Below are 21,025 nucleotides of genomic sequence, written 5' to 3' on the forward strand. Positions count from 1 at the left end.
TTCACTTTTTACATCCAGGTACTACAATGGCACATGTCATACACAAGCACACTGATTATAATTTAAGAAATGCACATTTCAGGGTTAAAATTCATGAAACCCAATGAGCTGCTTGTAAATATTTACCTAATTTGCATGCAAATTGTAAGTATTTGATCCTAGAAGGAAACAATATTGTAACATTATTTTAAAACTAGCCTGCACATTACTGATGGGGATTTTCACTATTAATTAATCAATCAGCATTGGAACAATGGTTAAATATGCAATGATAATGTATTGTACATGGACAATGAACAGCTAAATAGTGTCAAGTGCATGAAACGCTTGTAATTAAAGTCATTAAAGAAGGCGAGAATCGTATTATTTTACCATGCTAGTGAGAACATCTCATAGAGTACCATTGTTTGTATATTAGGCTAATCATAACCCGACCTCTACCCCTTAAACTAACCCTCACCTGCACATTTATTATATTTAAAGACTAACATCATCTTGAACATTTATGAGCATTTTTAACTTGTGGGGTCCCAGGCTCAATAGATGGTGTTCAACAGGTTTTCACATAGTGAGGACAGAGTATTTCCACACTTGTACACAAAAGATTGCTCTGTAAATGTCAGATTCACATTCTAGCCCCCCAACACTCCCTGCTGTAGCAGCTGTGACCAGGAATGATACTTTCAATAACTTTCAATACCACAAGATGGCACACAAGTGAAACAAAACGTTTAACGCACAAAATCCATCATTGGAAATTCATAATCCTTCATACAAACTATAAATTTCACATATTGAGTGCTTTTTAATCTATAAAATGCTATATGTTTAAATTTTTAAAACAGGAAAATTGTTACCACAAAAGGCTTTTTAAGTGATAGACTAATGTATACTGAATTGACTATAGTTTATTATGAAGATCAAACGAACGATTGTTTGAAGACAGGCAATCGTGCAGTCAAGTGTATTGAGTTAGATCTCCGGTGGATGAATAGAAGTGACTGACAGCACGTCTATCACGCGCTGATTCTGTTTTGATAGCACGTCTAATTGTTCTGACACCTCCTTTCTTTTGATAGTGCTGGGTCACTTATGTTTATTCCCATTTACTTATACGTTTTCCTTCAAGATCACATTTTCTTGACTTCTTTTAAAGTTAATATTCAGCGGCACGCAAATAAATTATGCTAAATCCATTGAATTTGAAAATAGTTACCAATCATGTGTGTTCTGTATTTTCTCTCTTTAATAATCTTATAGCCTACTCGGAACCAGTGATGTCACCAAGACAACTAACAACCCAACATGTTATATTTGAAAACATTTTCGTCTTAAATGTTTTATCGCCAGTTATTTGACCGCACCATTTCCCTTAAATGTCATAACAGTTGTTACATTTGCCGCTTGCTTGCAACTGCTGTGTTCACAAAAGCTTTGCGTTCAAATATTTAAACTCAAATCAATATCTAGTGTCTAATTATTTACTTATGTGGCAAGTAGCCGTGTAATAAGCGGGACACTGTACATATTATGTATACCTTACACAATGCATTGAACAAATCCTGCACAACCATCCTTTAGTTAAATAATTGAAATACTGATAACCTAGTAACGCTCACCTGTAAGCGCGTCTCTAAAAGTTTAAACGCCTAGCTACAGGAACAGGTGATGAAGGGGCGTGTCCAAAAAAAAGACGACAGGCTTGACTTTTCACCAATCAAACTCCAAGGAAAATAACACGCGCTGACTGAATTGAGCCAATCAGCGCGTTGTCCCACACAGTGGGCGGAGACATCCCTGCTAGAATGAAGTGGAAGCGGCCGGCTGTCGAGTCAGTGTACAGGCGCTGTTTTAGGGAGAGGATACACTTGTCTGCTCAGCTGATCTGAATAGCAACAATATTTTGGAAATCATCATCTAACGAGTAACGCAAGGGTCGCACTAAATAAGGTGGGTGCCGAACGAGATTTTATTTCTAAATGCGTGTGCTTGCAAAGCTTACATTGTAGAAAGATAACTGTTTAGAGTACCTTGCTAATTAATCTTTTGCGTCCTGAAGCCCGTTAAATATTTTTAGTGCACAAATAATAAAGATTATCATTTTGAATCACTTGTTGGGAGAAAATGATGAAAAAATTAATGTATTTATGTATGGAGATGAGCCCCTCCTTGAGCGCTTTTACAGATGGCCATAGAGATCTGCGACAGACTCGGGTGTTCACCGTTTACACAGGCCAGGTTGTGCTTTTTTCTCTGCAACTGGCAACTACGGTTGAACAATAAAATGGCAAGAATAGATTGACAGGAGCCTTTGCGCCCGAGGATTTTTACCAATGCGTAATTCTGGTACCCCTGTGGCGCTACATGTGTAAATGGGCTTCCTGCTGTTTCATCCTTCATTCACCATCACTGGGACTGAATGACACCCAGCTAGGCTGAATCCATGTGCCTTTTAGAATGACAAAGTGAGAGCTGTAAAAGTGTGTGTGTGTCGTGGTGCTCCACTGCTGGCCTCATTGCATCATCTCCTTTTTCATTTGGTTTCAGGTTATAGCAGCAGCAGCTTCTCAGGGGAACGAGAGAAGCCTTGTGAATATTTGGTGAAGCATCGGCAGTAGCAGCGGCGACACTTGGTCTCTTGAGTCTCCGCGTTCACTTTCATCCTCATCAGAGTGACGGAACAAGATGGGGAATGGATTATCAGAGCCCCATGCCCTCTTTCCCTGCCTGCCGTCCTTTCAGGCCCTGCACATTGTTATTCTCGGCTTGGACTGTGCCGGTAAGACTACCGTATTGTACCGGCTACGCTTTAATGAGTTTGTGAACACTGTTCCCACCAAGGGCTTCAACACGGAGAAGATCAAGGTGACTTTCAGTGGGAAAAGCCGGACTGCATCTTTTAATTTCTGGGATGTAGGAGGTCAGGAAAAGCTCAGGCCTTTGTGGCGCTCCTATACGCGGTGCGCCGATGGCCTTGTGTTCGTAGTGGACTCAGTAGATGCCGAGCGCATGGAGGAGGCCAAGACGGAGTTGCATAAGATCACACGGCTACAGGAGAACCAGGGGGTGCCCGTGTTGGTGGTGGCTAACAAGCAGGACCTACGCAGTGCGTTGCCATTAGGTGAGGTCGAACAGATGTTGGCACTGAACGAGCTCGGCTCTCATACACCATGGCACCTTCAACCGGCCTGTGCCATCATCGGAGAAGGTCTACAAGAAGGCCTGGAGCGTCTCCACTCCATGATCATCAAGCGGAGAAAGATGATGAGGCAGCAGAAGAGAAAAAGATGACTGTTTGGTGATGGGATGTGAGCTGGATGTGGTTGTAGGCCTCTATGATGGCTCTGCTGGTGACGTGCCATGGGCCATTGTGGCTCCTGACTTCTTGGAATTATTGTTTCAGGGGCTGAGTTCTATCAGTCAGATAGTTCTGGAGAAATAGAGTTCAGAGAACGCAAGAGGACAATATTGATTTACCACATTGGTTGTTGGATTGTAGCAACAGTGGGACGATGACATGGAACATTTACATCAATACGTGTTACACAGTGTCAACAGGTCTAGTGGTACATTGAGTTCTCATGAAGGACAACACTTGCGTCTGCAGTGTTACACATATCCTAGTGTCCTAGCATTCATGTAAAGTCTAGAAATAGAGGGATTGATTACCAAAGCTGCCATTGACATCATGAAAAATCCAATGTGAACATTCAGGTGATGTGTTTTCCTACATTGGTTTTATCCAGAATGGCCAACCGTCATTTTCCCTGGGTGTTTGTTGTCCCGGCGGTCAGGGGAACCAGAATAAGCTTTATGGATCACTTGTTTGGGAACGCACAAATATTTAAATCTGATTGGAGTCATGGAGAAGGGTATTTGGTCGACCACTAAAGTAGTTCAACAGGTGAATGTGGTGATTGTCAAGATATGTAAGAGATTAAAGGTGTACTATCCTTCTCGACTTGTTGGTGCAGTAGTAGCTTCTCCCAAGTTTGAGGATTACTGGTGTCATTTCTAGCTAAAACCACATTGTGTGCTTCCCTGAACGACAAGAGATGTTTAAATGCACTTTAGCAATTCCCTTTTCTAATCTATGAACTTACAGCATCTGATTTTTTTGTAAAGAGTTTATCATACTACAAAAAAAGAAGTAATGTATTGCTTCGAATGAAGCGGTTTTTTTTTTGTTTTGTTTTATATCCATTTCCACATTCAAATGTGTCAGTTTGTCACTCAGTGCTTGTGTCCTGGGCGTGTTCATATTTATGTTTCTGAATTTGTACATTTTGAATAAATCCACAACTAAACTGAAGATAATAGGTTTTGAGTCCTACTTATTATCTGTTGCATGATAACTCATGCTTATTATCAATGTTTATGTACTAACAATGTCTCTGATTGCATTTTAAGTCTGATAATCGTTTGATGCACTTTGAAGCTGAGTCACCGAAGTTGTTCCTTTATAGAGTCATTATGACATGAAAAAGAGGTAACATGACATGAACGTCCGGTTTTAGGCATAGGACCGAACAGGATGTACTTTGTACTTAGTCTGACGTCAAACACCTATATAAATGTTGAGGGTGGTGCAAGACAGCAATTATTACATCTCCATATTCAGTGTAAAAGCTTAATTTAATTTGTGCATTGTGTTGTTTGTGTGTTTCTATTTAATTATGTATTTCGGAGTCATCCATGTTAAAGGGTAAAGTGCTCATTTCTTTGTATGGATTTATTTAAAAAATATATATTTTTTATGAATTTCCAGTGAATGCAATTCATACAATGATTTTCTATTTCTGAATTGTCAGAAATGTCAGGATACAACTTATTTTGATATCAAAATGAAGAACAAATAATTTGTAAACAAACATGACATGACATTTTCAGACATTAACTTTTGTTGGAGTTAAATAAACAAAAAAAAAAAAAAAAAAAAAAAAACGCATGAAACCAACATGAAAACAAAGAGTACATCACAACTTTGGATGTGTTTTAAACTAGTTGGTTTACTACTTCTTCATCATCGACAGTCTTACCTGTCATTGACCCACAAAACTGTTCTTGCATAACAAGCCAAACCGACTGAGAGTTCATGCTTAAACATTAATCAAACAAGACTGCACAAACAGAATTTGCTCTTTTACAAACTGCAGTAAGTAACTGCTCAGAGTTTTTAAACACAGCTGGTTTGCACAAAGCCCCACAGAGTTGCATATTGTGTTTGGAGAGGATCTGGCACAGCTGGTTCTAGCGCAAGAGCATTTTCCCTGGGAACAATGAGGCTTTAACACAGCATGAGAGGGCCCTGCACACCAGATGACCAGTTCAAACAGGAATCCTTCGTTGGACGTTGGTCTGTTCAGAATTCTGATGGCAGGTGGATGACAGACGGAGATCACATGATACCAGCTTCAGAGATAACAGAGGTGGGATTTGCTTCAAATTGGGTCTCAAATCATGAGAAAAATGCACACATATCCACCACAAAAGCCAAGGCACCAAGCTCATTGGAAAAGCTACTGTATTTGTTGCTCGTACAAGGAGGTGGAACAAAGAGAATTCACCATTTGGCATCTAAAACAGTTGCAGGCTTTTATATATATGCTATTTTGGAGGGCAACAGCTTTAAGACAGCTTGGCTGGGCACGAGGCTTTGGAGCGAGGTGTGATCTGGCTATCTGACCGTCTGCTTTGATTTGTTTGAGAACAGCACTGGAGAATTATACCTGACAACCTCAGCTTCACAAGCCATGTAGATGAGCTGAGGGATTTTAATTAACCAGTGTGCCATGCCTTTTGTCTTTGCTTGAAAGTACAGCTCACTTCTATAAGTAATACTGCTGAGGGGGGCTGGTATTATGCTCAATGCTCCACTAAACCATCATTTAAGCAGAGCAGAGGTTAAGCCTTGTGTGCCGTTCTCATGGCAGTTCAAGGAAAAAAGCCCAGTTTATCAGAATCAAACTGAGGTTAGCAGTTCCCACACTCCCCTATCACTCCTGACTCTTCCTGTTCAAGTTCAGGCCACTTTCCCTCTGATCCTGTGATATAAGTGACGTGGGACTGAAGGGCCAGTGTTGGTAAAGGAGATCCGAAATCAGAGCAGGCTTCCTGTTCGCTCCACCCTAGAACACGCTGAGTCAGTTCATGGCATCGAACACTCCCTTCACCGGGTGTCCTGCTTTCCTCTGCACTGCTGCACGTCATAAAAGAGCCACTTACGCTTGTAAAACTGTAGCTAACGGTCATAAAAGGTTCACCAGGCCATCATTAAGTCCATTTGGGAATGTAGTATCAATCTGGAACACTGAACGTTTATGCACAGCAGATGTTTACTGTAATTTGGTTTTTCCGTGACTTGGAGATAAATGTTTCTAATGAGCAAGTTTATATATTTCCTCAGTCTATTGGCTACATATTCTGTTGACACAATATGGTGATACATGAGGAATTATGACAGCATGTTTCACCAGTGATTCTGAATAATGAGGCAAATATGTATTTGAAATAATAATGTATATCTGAAAGCAATCATTCTTAAAGTACAAGTCACAGTTGGTTAACCAAGACTAAATATTTAACACCATTTAAACTTGGTAATTACGTATGAAATGCAAAACTGTGATCGTAATCCACTAAGGCCAATTTTTCACATTTTGTGTCTACTACAGCATTCAACATTTTTAAGCTAGTAACTTTTTTTAAAATAACTGTACTTTTATTCAAAAAGGATGCATAACATAGATCAGAAGTACAGTAAAGACATTCAGAATGCATTCATTCAAAATTTGTTCATCAAAGAATCCTGAAAGAAATGTATTACAGTTTCAACAAAAATAATAAGCAGCACAACTGTGTACAACATGGATACTAATAAGAAATGTTGAGTAACAAGTCAGTATATTGGAATGATTTCTGAAGGGTCATGTGACACTGAAGTCTGCAGTAATGATGCTGAAAATTCAGATCTGCATCACAGGAATAATTTACAGTTATTTAAAATTGTAAAAATACAAAAAAAATTAATGTTTACTGTATTTTTTGTTCAAAGATATGCAGCCTTGGTGAGCCTAAAATGACATTTTATGAATCATACCAACTTCAAACATTTGAACAGTAATGTAGGCCTATATGTAATATTCACTCTTATCAATAAAGCTATTAAAAAAAGACATTTTCAGCAACTCTATCTGAACTTGAAAACGTAATTGAAAATGTGTTATACTGTACACAAGATCCACACTTCTGCATTTTATCTACAGCTGAATTATGTGTGTCACATGCATGTGGCTGATTGACAGATGAGTAGACAGTCCTACAGATCAGCATTTACACTTCAAATGCAATGTAGCCACACATGTTTCCGGCTGTCTCCTAATGTGCTTTGTGTAATTAGATCACAAAATGCCTCGGACGTCATCTGAAATGGGCAGAAAAACCAGAATCAAAGAACTCCTTCAAACAACACACTATAATCATTACTTTCATTTGTGTTCCTGTTTTTAGATGGCAGAGGTACCTGGCAGACTTAATGTTTAGGCCGTTTAATGCTTGGCCTTAAAAGTGTGAGTCTCATCCTCAGAGCTTGAATTGTGATTAACATATGTTTGAAGTCAGCACATTTATCTGTGTTGTCTGGCTTCAGTGGTGAGGTGTGAATATCTGAGCGCAGGGGCGAGTGTGGTGTAAACGGGCGGGTGGAGGATGATAGGCCTGAGTTAGGGGTTAAAGCAGAGTGAGATAAGTGCTCCACCACTCCCTGCCCTTCCTGAGAAGCACAGCGGCTCCCGCCCTTCTTAACACACACGCCAAGCTACGATGACACAATCATGATGTTTATTCATCTCTGTTACAAAGGAAGTCTTTTCCCTCTCTTAAACACAGTCCTTTTGGATAACTTACTTTTATTGGCATTCAGAAGTGTCCTGGGTTTAATTGTACTGAGCAAAATGTGTAGTCACTTGGAAAATATTGTGCTATGGTGCTTTCACACATTGCAAAATCCAAATGATGGAGCTGAAATGAAAGAATTAGACAAGAAAAGGACCAATAAATGAGACTTTTAACATCAAAACCACCAGAAACTACCATACACCTTTAGTGAGAACATTTCTCTTTATATTCAGTGCTTTAGGATTGGTGAGGTTCAGATGACGCTCAGTGTGTCTTATGCAACTGGTTGCAAATTTCACGAGTAAGTGATCACGGGGGCACTTTCCGGGGAGGTTGTTTAAAAGATGTTTTCATGATAAGGGTACGACTTTATGATTTAAACAGTTTAAGCCAACTTTTGAGCTCAAATCAAACAACTGTTTATACTTATGTTGATTAAACCAATTCTCAAATAATAGTTCAGGAGTTGCATCATGCTTTTCTTACTCCCTTAATTTTGGCCCCCAAACCATACCATAACACAGCACAATACAACACAACACGCAACACAAAAAAAATATCTAGGAGGGGATTAATAGCAAAATAATTAAAAATTCAGCATTCATATCTGTGAGCATACAAGAGGAGAAGAGGGAGAGAGAGAGAGAGAGAGAAAATGTGCATTTGAGTATCTTAGTATAAATAGTAATTTAAAAAAAACATAATTAAAATACACAGACAGACAGACAGACAGGCAGATAGATGTGTAAGAATTCAGTTTGAAGGTGCTCTGTCCTCTGAATGAGCTCTCATGAACTGTGATTCTAGACAAATGCCATCATTACTTCATCCACAGACTGATGATGATGGGCCTGACCTGATCTATGAAGTGTATTTAGTAAAAGTGCTGTTATCTCCACCACATAATAAGGAGTATGAAAATGCCCCATCATGGTGCAATTCATAGGCATGATCTTTTACAGACTGTCCTTGTCATGAGTTTAGATATGGATACTTGGTAACCTCTGTAACAGCTACAAAACGAATGCAAATACTATTAAATACTATGCAAATAAAACAAACTATAAACACTAATTAGAACAACATTTTTCATACTCTTTATGTTGTTTGTCATTCTCATCTCGTAGCCAAAATCAGTGCACACTGTATATATTTTAGTATAAATTGTTTGCCTAAAGTATAATTGTGGTCCGTCTGGCTGGAGGCACACTAGGGTGGTTTGGGGAGGGTGGGAGAGGATGACAGGGCAGTTTCAGTGGACAGGAACTCAACTGTTGGGTTTTGTCTAGAGAGCTTTTGTTAACACAGAGGGTGTGGATGTCCAGGGCTTCCTGTCATGGTCTTGAGAGGGCTGTACAGGGCCAGTTCAGATAAGACCAAGTCAAACAGAAAGGCAAAGAAAATGGGTGGAAGAATTTAGTGGAGAGCAGTTCATCAATCAAACCTCTGCAAATGCAGTTTGGCTTGAAAATCAGTTCATATACAAGCTCAACTGGAACAATGTTGAATTTCATATAGGAGTTACCATTATTATTTTATATATTTGGTTATTTGTTATTGGGAAAGTAGTGGCCTAATGGTTATAGAGTTTGACTCCTAACCCTAAGGTTGTGGGTTTGAGTCTCGGGCCGGCAATACCACGACTGAGGTGCCCTTGAACAAGACACCAAACCCCTAAACCCCCGGGCGCCGCAGCATAAATGGCTGCCCGCTGCTCTGGATGTGTGTTCACAGTTTGTGTGTGTTCACTGCTGCGTATGTGTGTGTGCACTTTGGATGGGTAAAAATGCAGAGCATGAACACTGAGTATGGGTCTCCATACTTGGCTGTATGTCACGTCACTTATTTTAATAAAAGTACAAAATAAAAAATGCAGAATAAAAAAAAAAATTCAATATTTTGTCCCACTGGCTCAACCACAAAAAAAAAAAAACAAAAAAAACACTAAAATTAAAATAATTTTATATGAAAATATAGTTTTTCATTAAATGCTTTCTTTTTACAGCAACAGGAACAGCAATAATAATAATAATAATAATAATAATAATAATAATAATAATAATAATAATAATAATAATAATAAATAAATCCATGATTATATTTATACATATTGTATTATTAATAAAATAATGGGATATAATGAAAATATTATACTTTTTCATAGCGAGTGATGTATTTTAGTAAAGTATATTTTAAATATTTATTTTAAATGTTCAGGGGTAGACCTTCATGTGTACTTACTGTAGAAAAAAGTATGTTACCATACAATTCACATTCATAAATTATCACCACCTCACAAAAGTTTGACATTATCCCGTGGGATCGGATTGGGACATCTTTACTGTTGAGTCCTGACATGGCATGCTTCAAAACTATTTTTAACGTCTCCAAGAAATCTACTGCTCCTTCCTCTTAAAACTTAACCTTCATTTGCACCTTTCCATCTCACCCTGTGGAGCAAGCCTTTGCCATGTGCCGTGTCATCCCCTTTATTAAACATTCATTTAAAGAAACACCTTAGCACCTCCATCACGAAGCCACTCTGCTTAAGAGCGTTTTACTGTCTGTGCTCTCCTTGCTCCTCTACGCTCCCCGTTTATGCGCCAAACCTTTTCCAGGACACCTCAATGCTTGACAACAATCACTTCTGGAAATTATTTAATGTTTCAGTTCTCATGCACATCATATGCTCACAGAGCCAGAGGAAACATAAGCCTTTTTGCTGCATTAAAGCAGGAAATACCTTGGGGTTATGCAACTGTTGACACAGTACTTCAGCAAACCTCTGTGAAAACAGCATGGAGGTAACGCTGGAACCTGTGAGAGTTAGGCAGCTGTAGGGCCACTGTGAACAAACCTCTGAAAGCTGTCAGCTCTTATCTGAGGCAGACTGAGAGCTGAGTGAATGACAGCTGTCGGGAACAGGGGCTTGTAGATGTGTGTCTGAGAGGAACAGCGGCGTACGGCGGATGTTTACTTGTGGGAGATTATCCTCTCAGCAGGTGAAAGTATCAGAGCGCCGGCTCATTATCACTGCTGATGCCACAAGGAAATGAGACATTGTGAGACTGTAGACACTCGTTCATTTACACAGAAAAATACTTTTGGACTCCATTTACACCTATTTTAGATGATCTGATTTCAGGATTGAATACAGGTGGTCCAAAATGTTGTATGATCAGATGACTCAAACCACAACTGAGTTGTGGTAAAAAAAAAGAATTGGACCACATCACATTAGGAGTTTAAACAGAAGCAGAATCTCTTTAGGGCAAGTCATGTGATTCTGTGCCCATTTTTAGTGTTAATAGCCAATGCGATCTATTTTAATGGAAGAAGACAGAAAATTATTTAACAGTTTTAACATTTCATAGTTTTTTTTTCCTTTAATATTTTAAAATAAGTAAAACAAGGAATCAATAAATTGTATTGAATGTTTCTTACAGTCATCAAAGCTGCATTCATTTGAATAAAAAATATTATGGAGTTTGTATTTTATACAGTATTTATATATTGAAATATTAATACAATTTAATATACCTGTTCTCTGCTAGAATATATTTTCAAATTACATAAATGCCTGTGATGCTGAAACTGAATTTAACCAGTTTTCAGTGACATGGTCCTTCAGAAATCATTCCAACATGTTGATTTGCTGCTCAAGAAACATTTCCCATTATTATCAATGTTGAAAAAATGTATATATGTAACAAATGTGTATATATATATATATATATATATATATATATATATATATATATATATATATATATATATATATATATATATATATATATATATATAAACACATATACTATATATATAGTTTACTTATAATTTTTTCCCTATTATTTTTGCACTTAATCACGTAATCAGCATGCATAGTCAGTGACATATGAAGTTAAAAGAGATTTTAAGACAGTTCAGATGCACGCTCATTCCAGGTGTAAACAGAGCCTCAGACTAAATAAAGTTTTCCAACTCTCTCAGCAGATGACATATTTCTGAGGTGTCTCAACCACTTCTTAAATGAGTCCAAACTGCTCTGGAAAACTGGCAGAGCTGCTCTGATGCTGGCAGAAACAATAACACAGTCAAGGACCGCCACATTTGAGCTGCAGTTTCCACATGTCACACAAATCTTCCACCATTGTCCTCTTTGTGGCCACAGCACCATGTTCCTTATGCAGATGAAATCTTGATTTAGCTCCAGTTCAATCCACATTTGCTGTTATATGACACAAAGATCATTTTTTTCCCCCGATCATGATAATTTTTGGGATGAAGCTGGCTGTGAAGATTTGGGCATGATGATAAGACTGTGGTTAGCATTACATACATTACATTATACACCTTATTACACAAGCCATGTGCCCTCTGTGAACGCTGATAAAACATTGACGGAGCTACACAGAAAAATTCAATAGGCTGTTTTTAGTACTTAGGCTATTTATTAATGAACCTCTGCTTTTCATGCAATCACACATAATATATGAGTGATATCTTTTCTCTTTGACTGATCTTATGTATTAATATATTCACAGAGCCTTGAAATTTAAAAATAGCATGCATGCAATTACGATTTGAATGGCTAACAGCTTATGCAAAGTGTGTTACATTTTGGCACACTGTTAGATTACGCTAACAAAAGACCACTCACAACTGAGCTATTTTGAGTTGTGCAAGTTCTGCCTCTACGTCACAACACCATATGGGAAAAAGCCGGAGTAAAAAATCCCTGATTTTAATGTCATATTGGCTTTGTCTGTTTATCCCATCATCTTTTGCACTTTTTCCTGTGCGGGAACTGTTACCTTTGCTCTTTCCTGCTCGCTCATATTCCATCCTCATACCCTTTCCTTTGCCGTCATTTGCACTCAAACATCTCCTAATTCATTTCCAGTGCTTTCCCTGTACAACATGTTCCTGGATCAACATCCTTGTTGATCCTTGAACAACATTCCAATCTACCAATCAGAATTCAGATATAACTTTTCGGGAAATATCTGTTTTAGGCTTAAATTTGGGTTTAGGCGTTTCTCTTTTTAATCAGCTATAATTTCCTACAGATTATGGGTAAAGTTAGGTTTAGGGGTAGGGATTGGGAATCTATATTTTTAATAATAATGTTGATTAAAGAACATGTCTCGTTTACACCTAATATGAAAATCTGTCATGTGTTATCTGATCACAAATGATCACGTCATGAAACAAATAATAACATAAACTACCATTCAAGAGTTTGGAGTCTGTAAGATGTCTTTAATGTTTTAAAAGAAGTTTCTTCTGCTTACCAAAGCTGCATTTATTTGATTAAAAATACAGTAAAAGTGGTAATATTGCATACAATTTATAATAATTGTTTTCTAATAATTGACAAGAGTGAGTAAATAACATTTTTATTTTTAGGTGAAAAGCCGTGTCAGCCATTTCTTAAACATTTTCCTGACATCTCTTCCTTTGCACACCTCTGTTTCGCTCACTTAATTTTTTACATCCTCTAAAGGTCTTGTTGATATGAAGTTAATTGGCCTGAGGGTGGAAAAACAATTGCAGGACAAAGATTTTCTTCACCTACATTCAAAATGCACCGCAGGGGGAGGATGTTGCCAGGAGCGCTTTGTGTGGTGCCAAAGGCAATGGTCAATCATTTAATTTGTGATAGATGACCAGCAGAGTGGCTTCTCAGTGTGAGCCTGATGCTTTTGCAGTTACTAAAGCAGAGCTTCTTTGAAACAAATCATTTGTAAGGCGTACAAAACACCGTAAGCTAAACCTTTTTAGCATTACCTTTAACTTCTGAAAGACTGCCCAGCTCTGCTCCCTATCTTACTGATTTTCTCTGTCTGGCTCTGATCAGTGAACTATTCAAGTTCTTCTGTCTGTTTTGGACCAGATGAGATTGCTGGACTCGGCTTACACCAAAAACACTTGTGGCTGTGTTACCAAACATCTGGGGTTCCAGGAAAAGCACAAAAAATGGATGGAGGGAACTTAAGATCCGTCAGTGTTTTTTTTTTTTTTTTTTTTTTTTTTTTTTACTTTAGGGGAAGAAGAGCTGTAATTTTATGCTTTTACCCAGCAGGCTTTGAGGTGCCAACTCAGTGTCAAAGAGACAGGTGACAGGTAGTCTCAGCCTGAGACGGCATGACCCATGGACTGCAGACAGTCTGTCTGCTGATGTCTGATGCATATTGCATCCACTGGTAAAGACTGCCCCGGTATTATTTATTTTTCATGCAAGCCTTTGTTTGTAGTGTACTCCATTTCAGACAAATCCATTCCTACACATCACATAAAATAAATAAATAATAAAAAACCATAGTTAATCATTTTACATGTTAATCAGTCAAACAATCTCTTCTTGTTTAAAGGGATAATTCACCCAAAAATGTCTTCGTGTTTTTGTTTTGTCTATTCAAAGAACATTAATGGGGTCCTGTGTTGTTTTGACAAAAATAGTCTTCAGAATCTTCTTTTGTGTTATGCAGAAAAAGGGAAGGTTGAAAGGCAGGTTTGAAATTTTCTGAATTGTATTTTTGGGTCAACTCTCCCTTTAAGAAGCTTGCATACTCATTGTACTTCCTGTACTCATTGTATACAACTTTTGTAGTAGTGGAAAAGCATGTGTAAATGTGGGATCTGTTTGACCGTTACACTTGCAAATCCAGATTTAGTTGAGGCACTATCACCACAAACATTGTATTTGAACATCAGCCGCTCTGCTGCATGTCAATAAAGAATATAGAGGCCAGAACAGTTATATTTATGATAATCTTTCTTAAAAAGTCCTACTAAAAATTCAGGGCTAATCCCTTGTACTGTCATAAATTGGATGCATTCTCTTGATCCTGCTCCTCTGCCTGAGGCCTAACAATTATACTGCATGCCAGTCCCATCACTGAAGTACAACCTGATGATAAACAAGAGAAAATGCTTTGTTGCACAGAAATAAATTACATGGAATGATATTTGACAAATATAACATTAATCATTGATTTCTCCTGTTTTGTATAGCAGATAAGCCTGTGTGATGGAAAATTTAAGAAGTTTTATTGCCTTGGTAATAAAGTTGTAGATGAAAGCACAGACGCCCTCACCTCCCCATGGTGATAAGATCACGTCTGTCATCAGTCGTTCCCATCTGAGCAGCACAACCTCCCTCTGCTGCACTGGGAACACTGGAGGAGGTCTAGGAGTGTGTTGAACGAGCAGGAAGAGGAGTGTGTTTGTGAAGGAGACAGACACACATACACAAATAGCATGTAAAGGTTACGATAATGTGTGTTGGTGAATGCCTCAAAGTTACTTTGAGGGATCTTTCTGATTTAATCTACCATTATGTAAGAGTCACACACCCAATTCCTAAAACTGTGGAGAGGACTTGACCACAACAACAAATTCACACAATGCAACTCACATTTGTGTATGTAGTAAAAACAAAAACAACAAGCAAAAAATAACTAAAAACTAAATAAAAAACATAGACAGACCACAATAAAACAAATCAAAACACAGAGACATTCATAAGACAAAACAAAGAGATAAAACATAGAAACAGACAAAAACATAAACATAGACAGGCTGAGAAAAATAAAATAAAATAAATAAAACACAGAGAAAGACAAAAAAAATTAGAAAGAAACATTCAAAAACAGACTGAAAAAAAAAAAACAGGAGACAAAACAAAATGCACTGACAGAATGAAACAAAGCAAAACAAAATGAAACCAAATAAAACACAGAGGGAGACAAAACTAAATACATAGACAGGCCAACACAAATAGCAGAGAAACAGGCCAAAACAAAACTATAGACAGGTTGAAACTAAACAAAACACAAATACATATATATATATATATATATATATATATATATATATATATACAAAAACTGTAAACAATAGTTTGAACGAATCACAAGTTAACTATTGTGTTCTGATCCCAGTTAAATATTTTCCAGTGCTGTAGTGTGTGTTCAGATGGAGATAATTTTGATGTCTTCACTGACTAACCATATCAGTGCAGTGGTAACCGATAATGACTTTGTTGAAGGACAAACTTTGTTGTTTGGTGCCTCCTGACTAAAGGTCTGTTGAAACTAAATATAGACAACAAATGACATGACACACAAACATACAATGCATAGACTGACTGCATGATGTAATGAAGCCTCATGACCTTTATGAAGAGATGAGCAAAAAAAAAAATATATAATAATTAAACAACTAAAAATTAACTATTGATTTCAGCAACTGCTCTGGATTTGCCCTGTGGCTGAAAGGCTTACATCTCAGTTTACAGCTCCACACATTTTAAATCGAAACGTTTCCAAAGCTGATTTTGATTTGGAATTCCCCATTTCATTCCCTATCTCGAGCTAACAGTCATCTTTGGCTTTGTATGCTAAAGCACCTCTCAAAAACATGTGCTCTTCAGCTCCAGAGTGCAGATTAGTAGCTGCTGCCTAAAGGGCAAGCAAGCCTGTTTAAACCCAGAGTGGAAGCCAGCACAACCGCATGAACCCAGGACCTGCGCTTGATGAGCCAAAACTCAATCAGGGTGAATCCTTTTTAAGCCATCCCAGGAATGCAAGACACCTAAAATAATCACTGTAAAAATACCTCATCAACATAGCCACAGATGTAAAAACACAGCTATATTTAAACCCTATGCAACTGCAAGCACTCATGATGTGTGTTTGTCAATGCTTGTCCATCAGTGTGCAGTTTTGTGAGTTAACTTAGATTAGACTCTCTAAATTTAACATGTGAAAAATAGCATTTGAGGATTTTGTTTAAGCCTGGGGTTGCAGTTGTATGTTTTAGGACTTAAGACATACATTTACATTTTTTTTTGTAAAATTAATATAAACGAAGAAAGATGATTCAGTTTTGAATATAATATTTGACCTGTTTTTTTTTGACATAAGGAAGACAGCTGAGTAAATCTCTGTTTGTAAAAAATTAATTAAATGTGAAATCGAAACAAGTTAAAAAGCTCTATATCATATAATGAGGCAAAATGTTTAAACCAGAGAAAAATAAATAAACACCACAACAACAGTTTCAATACAGGTTTGGTTAAAATAGCACCTACAGTAGAAGTCTATGGGACAAGGCATACTAGAGAAACATGCAGCTTGTATTTTTTTACATAATTATATTAATTCTTCCAAAAAAATATGTTACTTGAGGTTTAGTAGTCTAAATGGTTTAGTTTTACTTTATTTACATCATGGCAGTTATTTATGGGTTATCAGGGGCTATTGTCTCATGTGAACAAGTCAAATTTTTTTTTTTTTTGGTGCAACATCTTAGACTTGCATCGTGAATTCACATTTTTAAACACATTGATGAATGAGTCACAATAATTTTCTGTGGTCAAAGATGCTGTCAATAGAGCTTAACTTGTGTATATCCCATAACATTCCTTTAACCGTTAACAGTTTTATGGCTTCAGAAAGACCAGCATTTAGCATTCACTGCAGGAATCCAATTTGTGTGTTTCTATGGATGTTTTGTTCATAAAGATTCCCTGAGGCTTAAGCATTTCTCAAATTCTTCAGGTTCTGTATATTTCGCACATGATTTTTGGCAGCAAACATGCAATGATATGATACCATAATCAGAGCTTGCTGAATGGTTTAGATTGAGCACTTTTGGGTTTATCTTTAACCACGCAATCCCAAAATCCCTCATTGTTTCCAAGAACGCTCCCAGCACACCCCATTCAGTTATCAGCTGCATCATTAAAAGAGGTTTTTCCTGAAATCTGCAACACTAATCTGTTATCCACATGGTCTAATCTCCATTTAAAGGGGTCCTATTATGCTTTTTCAATTTTTGAATTTTAGTCAGTGTGTAGTGTGTATGTTTGGGCATAAAAAAATGCACAAAGTTACAAATATCAAAATCCACTCCAGGGAGATCTTTTGTTAAAAAAAAAAAATCCCTTTTCAAGAATTACAAAAAATTACTCGTTTGGACAATAGTGTGGTTTACCGTGTTATGTGATGTCACAAAACAGCCCGTTAGAATATCATCAAAATAATGGAGCAAGGTCATGGTTAGAACGCTTGGTTGAGTGCATCAGACAAGAAGACAATGAAGAAAGGCTGCTGTAGCTGTAATATGCAGAATTTACACTTCAATTTTGAGACTATGGTATAAATAAATTTAATTTAATTAAATTCAGTTTCACTGCAATTCATGTTATAAAGTTAACATAACACATATGCAATTATCTGTATATAGTAAACCGAGTTATTTTTAAGAGGTTGTTGACATCCTATCCAAAATGTGATTTAACAAAAACAAAACAATAACATTACCACTCTAATATGTCTTGCAATATCCGTGCGTGCAAAGGTTCTGCGCAATTCTCTTGTTCAGTATTCTCGGGGTCTGAATCCGGCTCAAATTGACATGGCAATATTGACGGGATCTTTAACTATCCTGGAGCAGACGGAACTTGCTGCTTTGGCATAAAATAAAAATGTATAATTTAGACCCATACAATGTATTCTTTGCTATTACTACAAATATACCCCAGAGACTTAAGACTGGTTTTGTGCTCTAGGGTCACATTTATTATGTAAACAAAAACTTTTATTTTGGATGCGATTAATCGTGATTAATTGATTTGACAGCACTAATCTAAATACCTTATTATGCTATATTATTACCAAATGGATTCAATCTTTTCATCAATTTTTTTTCTTTTTAGAACTGATTGATCATCGACCATATTAATCTTCATTAAATATTGAATTATCCACAAGTAATCTTTTTTCAATGAGGCCTATGGCTAATCAGTTGTGCTAATTTTAATTAATCTAAGATTTGGTTATAATAAAGCATAACAAGGCATTTTAAAAAGGCTGGGCATTTTTTACTGGGAAATACAAATTAGGTAAATAATTTTCGGCACAGCATAAGAAAATACAATATTCCTTAATTTAAATATATATCAGTTAAAGGTAGTAATACAAATTACGCATAAATTGCTCGGCATTAGATATTGTGGGCATCGATAGACTTGTGGGCAGTGCGCCGACATACAGCACTGTTCCACTATGGGTGTTCTGAATATGAATCCCAACTTGAGGAACTTTCCTGATCACGCCCCCTCTCCTACTTCACTTCCTGTCAGCTCTACACTGTCTTATCATAATAAAGCATACATGCCAACCCTCCAGATTTTTCCGGGAGACTCCCGAATTTCAAAGCCCCTCCCGAAAATCTCCCGGGCCGACCTTTCTCCCGAATTTCTCCCGATTTCCAACCGGACAACACAATTTCTACACCATCCGTCACTTGGCGCCGTTTCAGACCGAACAATAGGGACTTAGCAACAGCCTCTGGTGGAACGGCAACGCCATTCTGGCGTTATATTGCACATGCGCGAATTTAACTGCTACTTTGTGACGTTCTACTTTAACGGTTTACTACGGGAGAACAGCTGATTTGCCGGAGTCGCTTCAACGTGAGAGATTAGGTAAATAAATGTTATGGCATATGACACTGTAATTTGCATCGGTTTATGATTGTCTGATCACAAACGATCTCATTGGGAATCCCGAGAACATCTATATTAATAAAAAAATATTTTATTTTACCATGATAGGTAAAAAAAAAAAAAAAAAAAAAAAAAATATATATATATATATATATATATATATATATATATATATATATATATATATATATATATATATATAGCTTGAATGCACTGTAAGTCGCTTTGGATAAAAGTGTATGCTAAATGCATAAAAAAAATAGTAAATAAAATTGGACCCAAGACTGATCCTTGAGGTACACCACAAGATACACTCAGAGTTTCTAATTTGGAATTATCAAAATGAACACACTGAGTTCTATCTGCCAAGTAGATGTAGATGGTCAGAAAAAACATTATTTCGTAGCTTTTCCAGCAAAATGCAATGGTCCACTATATCAAATGCTTTGGCTAAATCTATAAAAAGAGCTACACAAGTGTTCTTGCTGTCCATTGCCTCAATAATGTCATTTATGACCTTCATTGCAGCAGTAGTACTATGCTGCCTTCGAAACCCAGACTGTACGTCAGAAAAAATATGATGGGAAGACAATAAATCTTTTAACTGATCAACAACCAATATTTCTAACACTTTAGCTAAAATCGGTAATTTGGAAATTGGTCTGTAATTATCCAAAAACAAGGAATCTCCTCCCTTTAAAAGAGGGAGTACATATGCCAATCTGATTTCCAAATTCGTGTTATCTCATTGTTGACTAAGGTTTGATTAAAAATAATTACAATTGGTTCAGCAATAAAATCAGCAGCAATTAACAAAAATAGCTGGATTTAAAATCTTCAGGAGTACTGAGGCTATTAATATAAGGGCCAGGATTAGGATGTACATTTCCAGAGATCAGCAATAAATTACCATATATGAGCATATATGTTGTATATATGCAGCATATATGTGCATATAAACTGCATATAGGTTTCATATATACGCATGTATCCTCATATAGGTTCTTTCCATGTGGGTATTGTCATAACCGGTTTATGAGATGCAACCAACATTATTAACATTAAATTATTGTATTATCCTTTTATAACATTATTTTATCCTTTTATTTGTCCATCTGCACTAAGTGAGGTAGCCTGAAAAACCCTCTCAGACACACATTCAAGGACACAAGCAGCATATACCTTAGAAGAGTTGGATGCACCAAGGCTCCTCCATAAATATCCCACATAAAAAAAGGAATTCTTCATCTACTGGCTATTAATGGCAGGCCTGCTGCACTAAGTTCCTCTTCCACGCCTGCTCCAAATCAGCAGCTCGTTAATCTTCCCATGAATACATCGCCCCGTTCTGTCCCCCTCCGTCCGCATCACCCTAAGGGCCTTTTAGAAGAATGACTCTCCATCACTTTGCTCATCTTTAATTTTGTCGCCTGGTTCTTCACTATTTGTCCAATTAGATATATAACACATGTCAGAATCCGAAGACAGAGGAGGTGTATTTGACTGTAATTTCCTAGAGTCTCTGTGCTTTTCTTTCATTAAATTCAAATAAAGGGTTGTATTGCTCACTAATATTCAATAAACTTACATTTTTGTTGTTTACATCAACAC

At 37.1% G+C, this 21,025-nt stretch overlaps 1 protein-coding gene across 1 annotated transcript; it reads left to right on the forward strand.

The window, feature by feature from the left end:
* Nucleotides 1-1,807: 1,807 nt before the first annotated feature.
* LOC113091456 (ADP-ribosylation factor-like protein 4A) lies at nt 1,808-4,317 on the forward strand. The gene is made up of 2 exons (XM_026257004.1): nt 1,808-1,950; nt 2,548-4,317. Exon 2 carries the CDS (start codon nt 2,686-2,688, stop codon nt 3,289-3,291), a length of 606 nt encoding a protein of 201 aa, XP_026112789.1. The 5' UTR covers nt 1,808-1,950; nt 2,548-2,685; the 3' UTR covers nt 3,292-4,317.
* The last annotated feature ends 16,708 nt before the right edge of the window (nt 4,318-21,025 follow it).

This window comes from Carassius auratus, unplaced genomic scaffold (assembly GCF_003368295.1).
Source record: "Carassius auratus strain Wakin unplaced genomic scaffold, ASM336829v1 scaf_tig00214186, whole genome shotgun sequence".
NCBI lineage: Eukaryota > Metazoa > Chordata > Actinopteri > Cypriniformes > Cyprinidae > Carassius > Carassius auratus.

Excerpts from the sequence above, each read along its gene's own strand:
- LOC113091456 (XM_026257004.1), top strand. The coding sequence starts at position 2,686 with ATGGGGAATGGATTATCAGAGCCCCATGCCCTCTTTCCCTGCCTGCCG.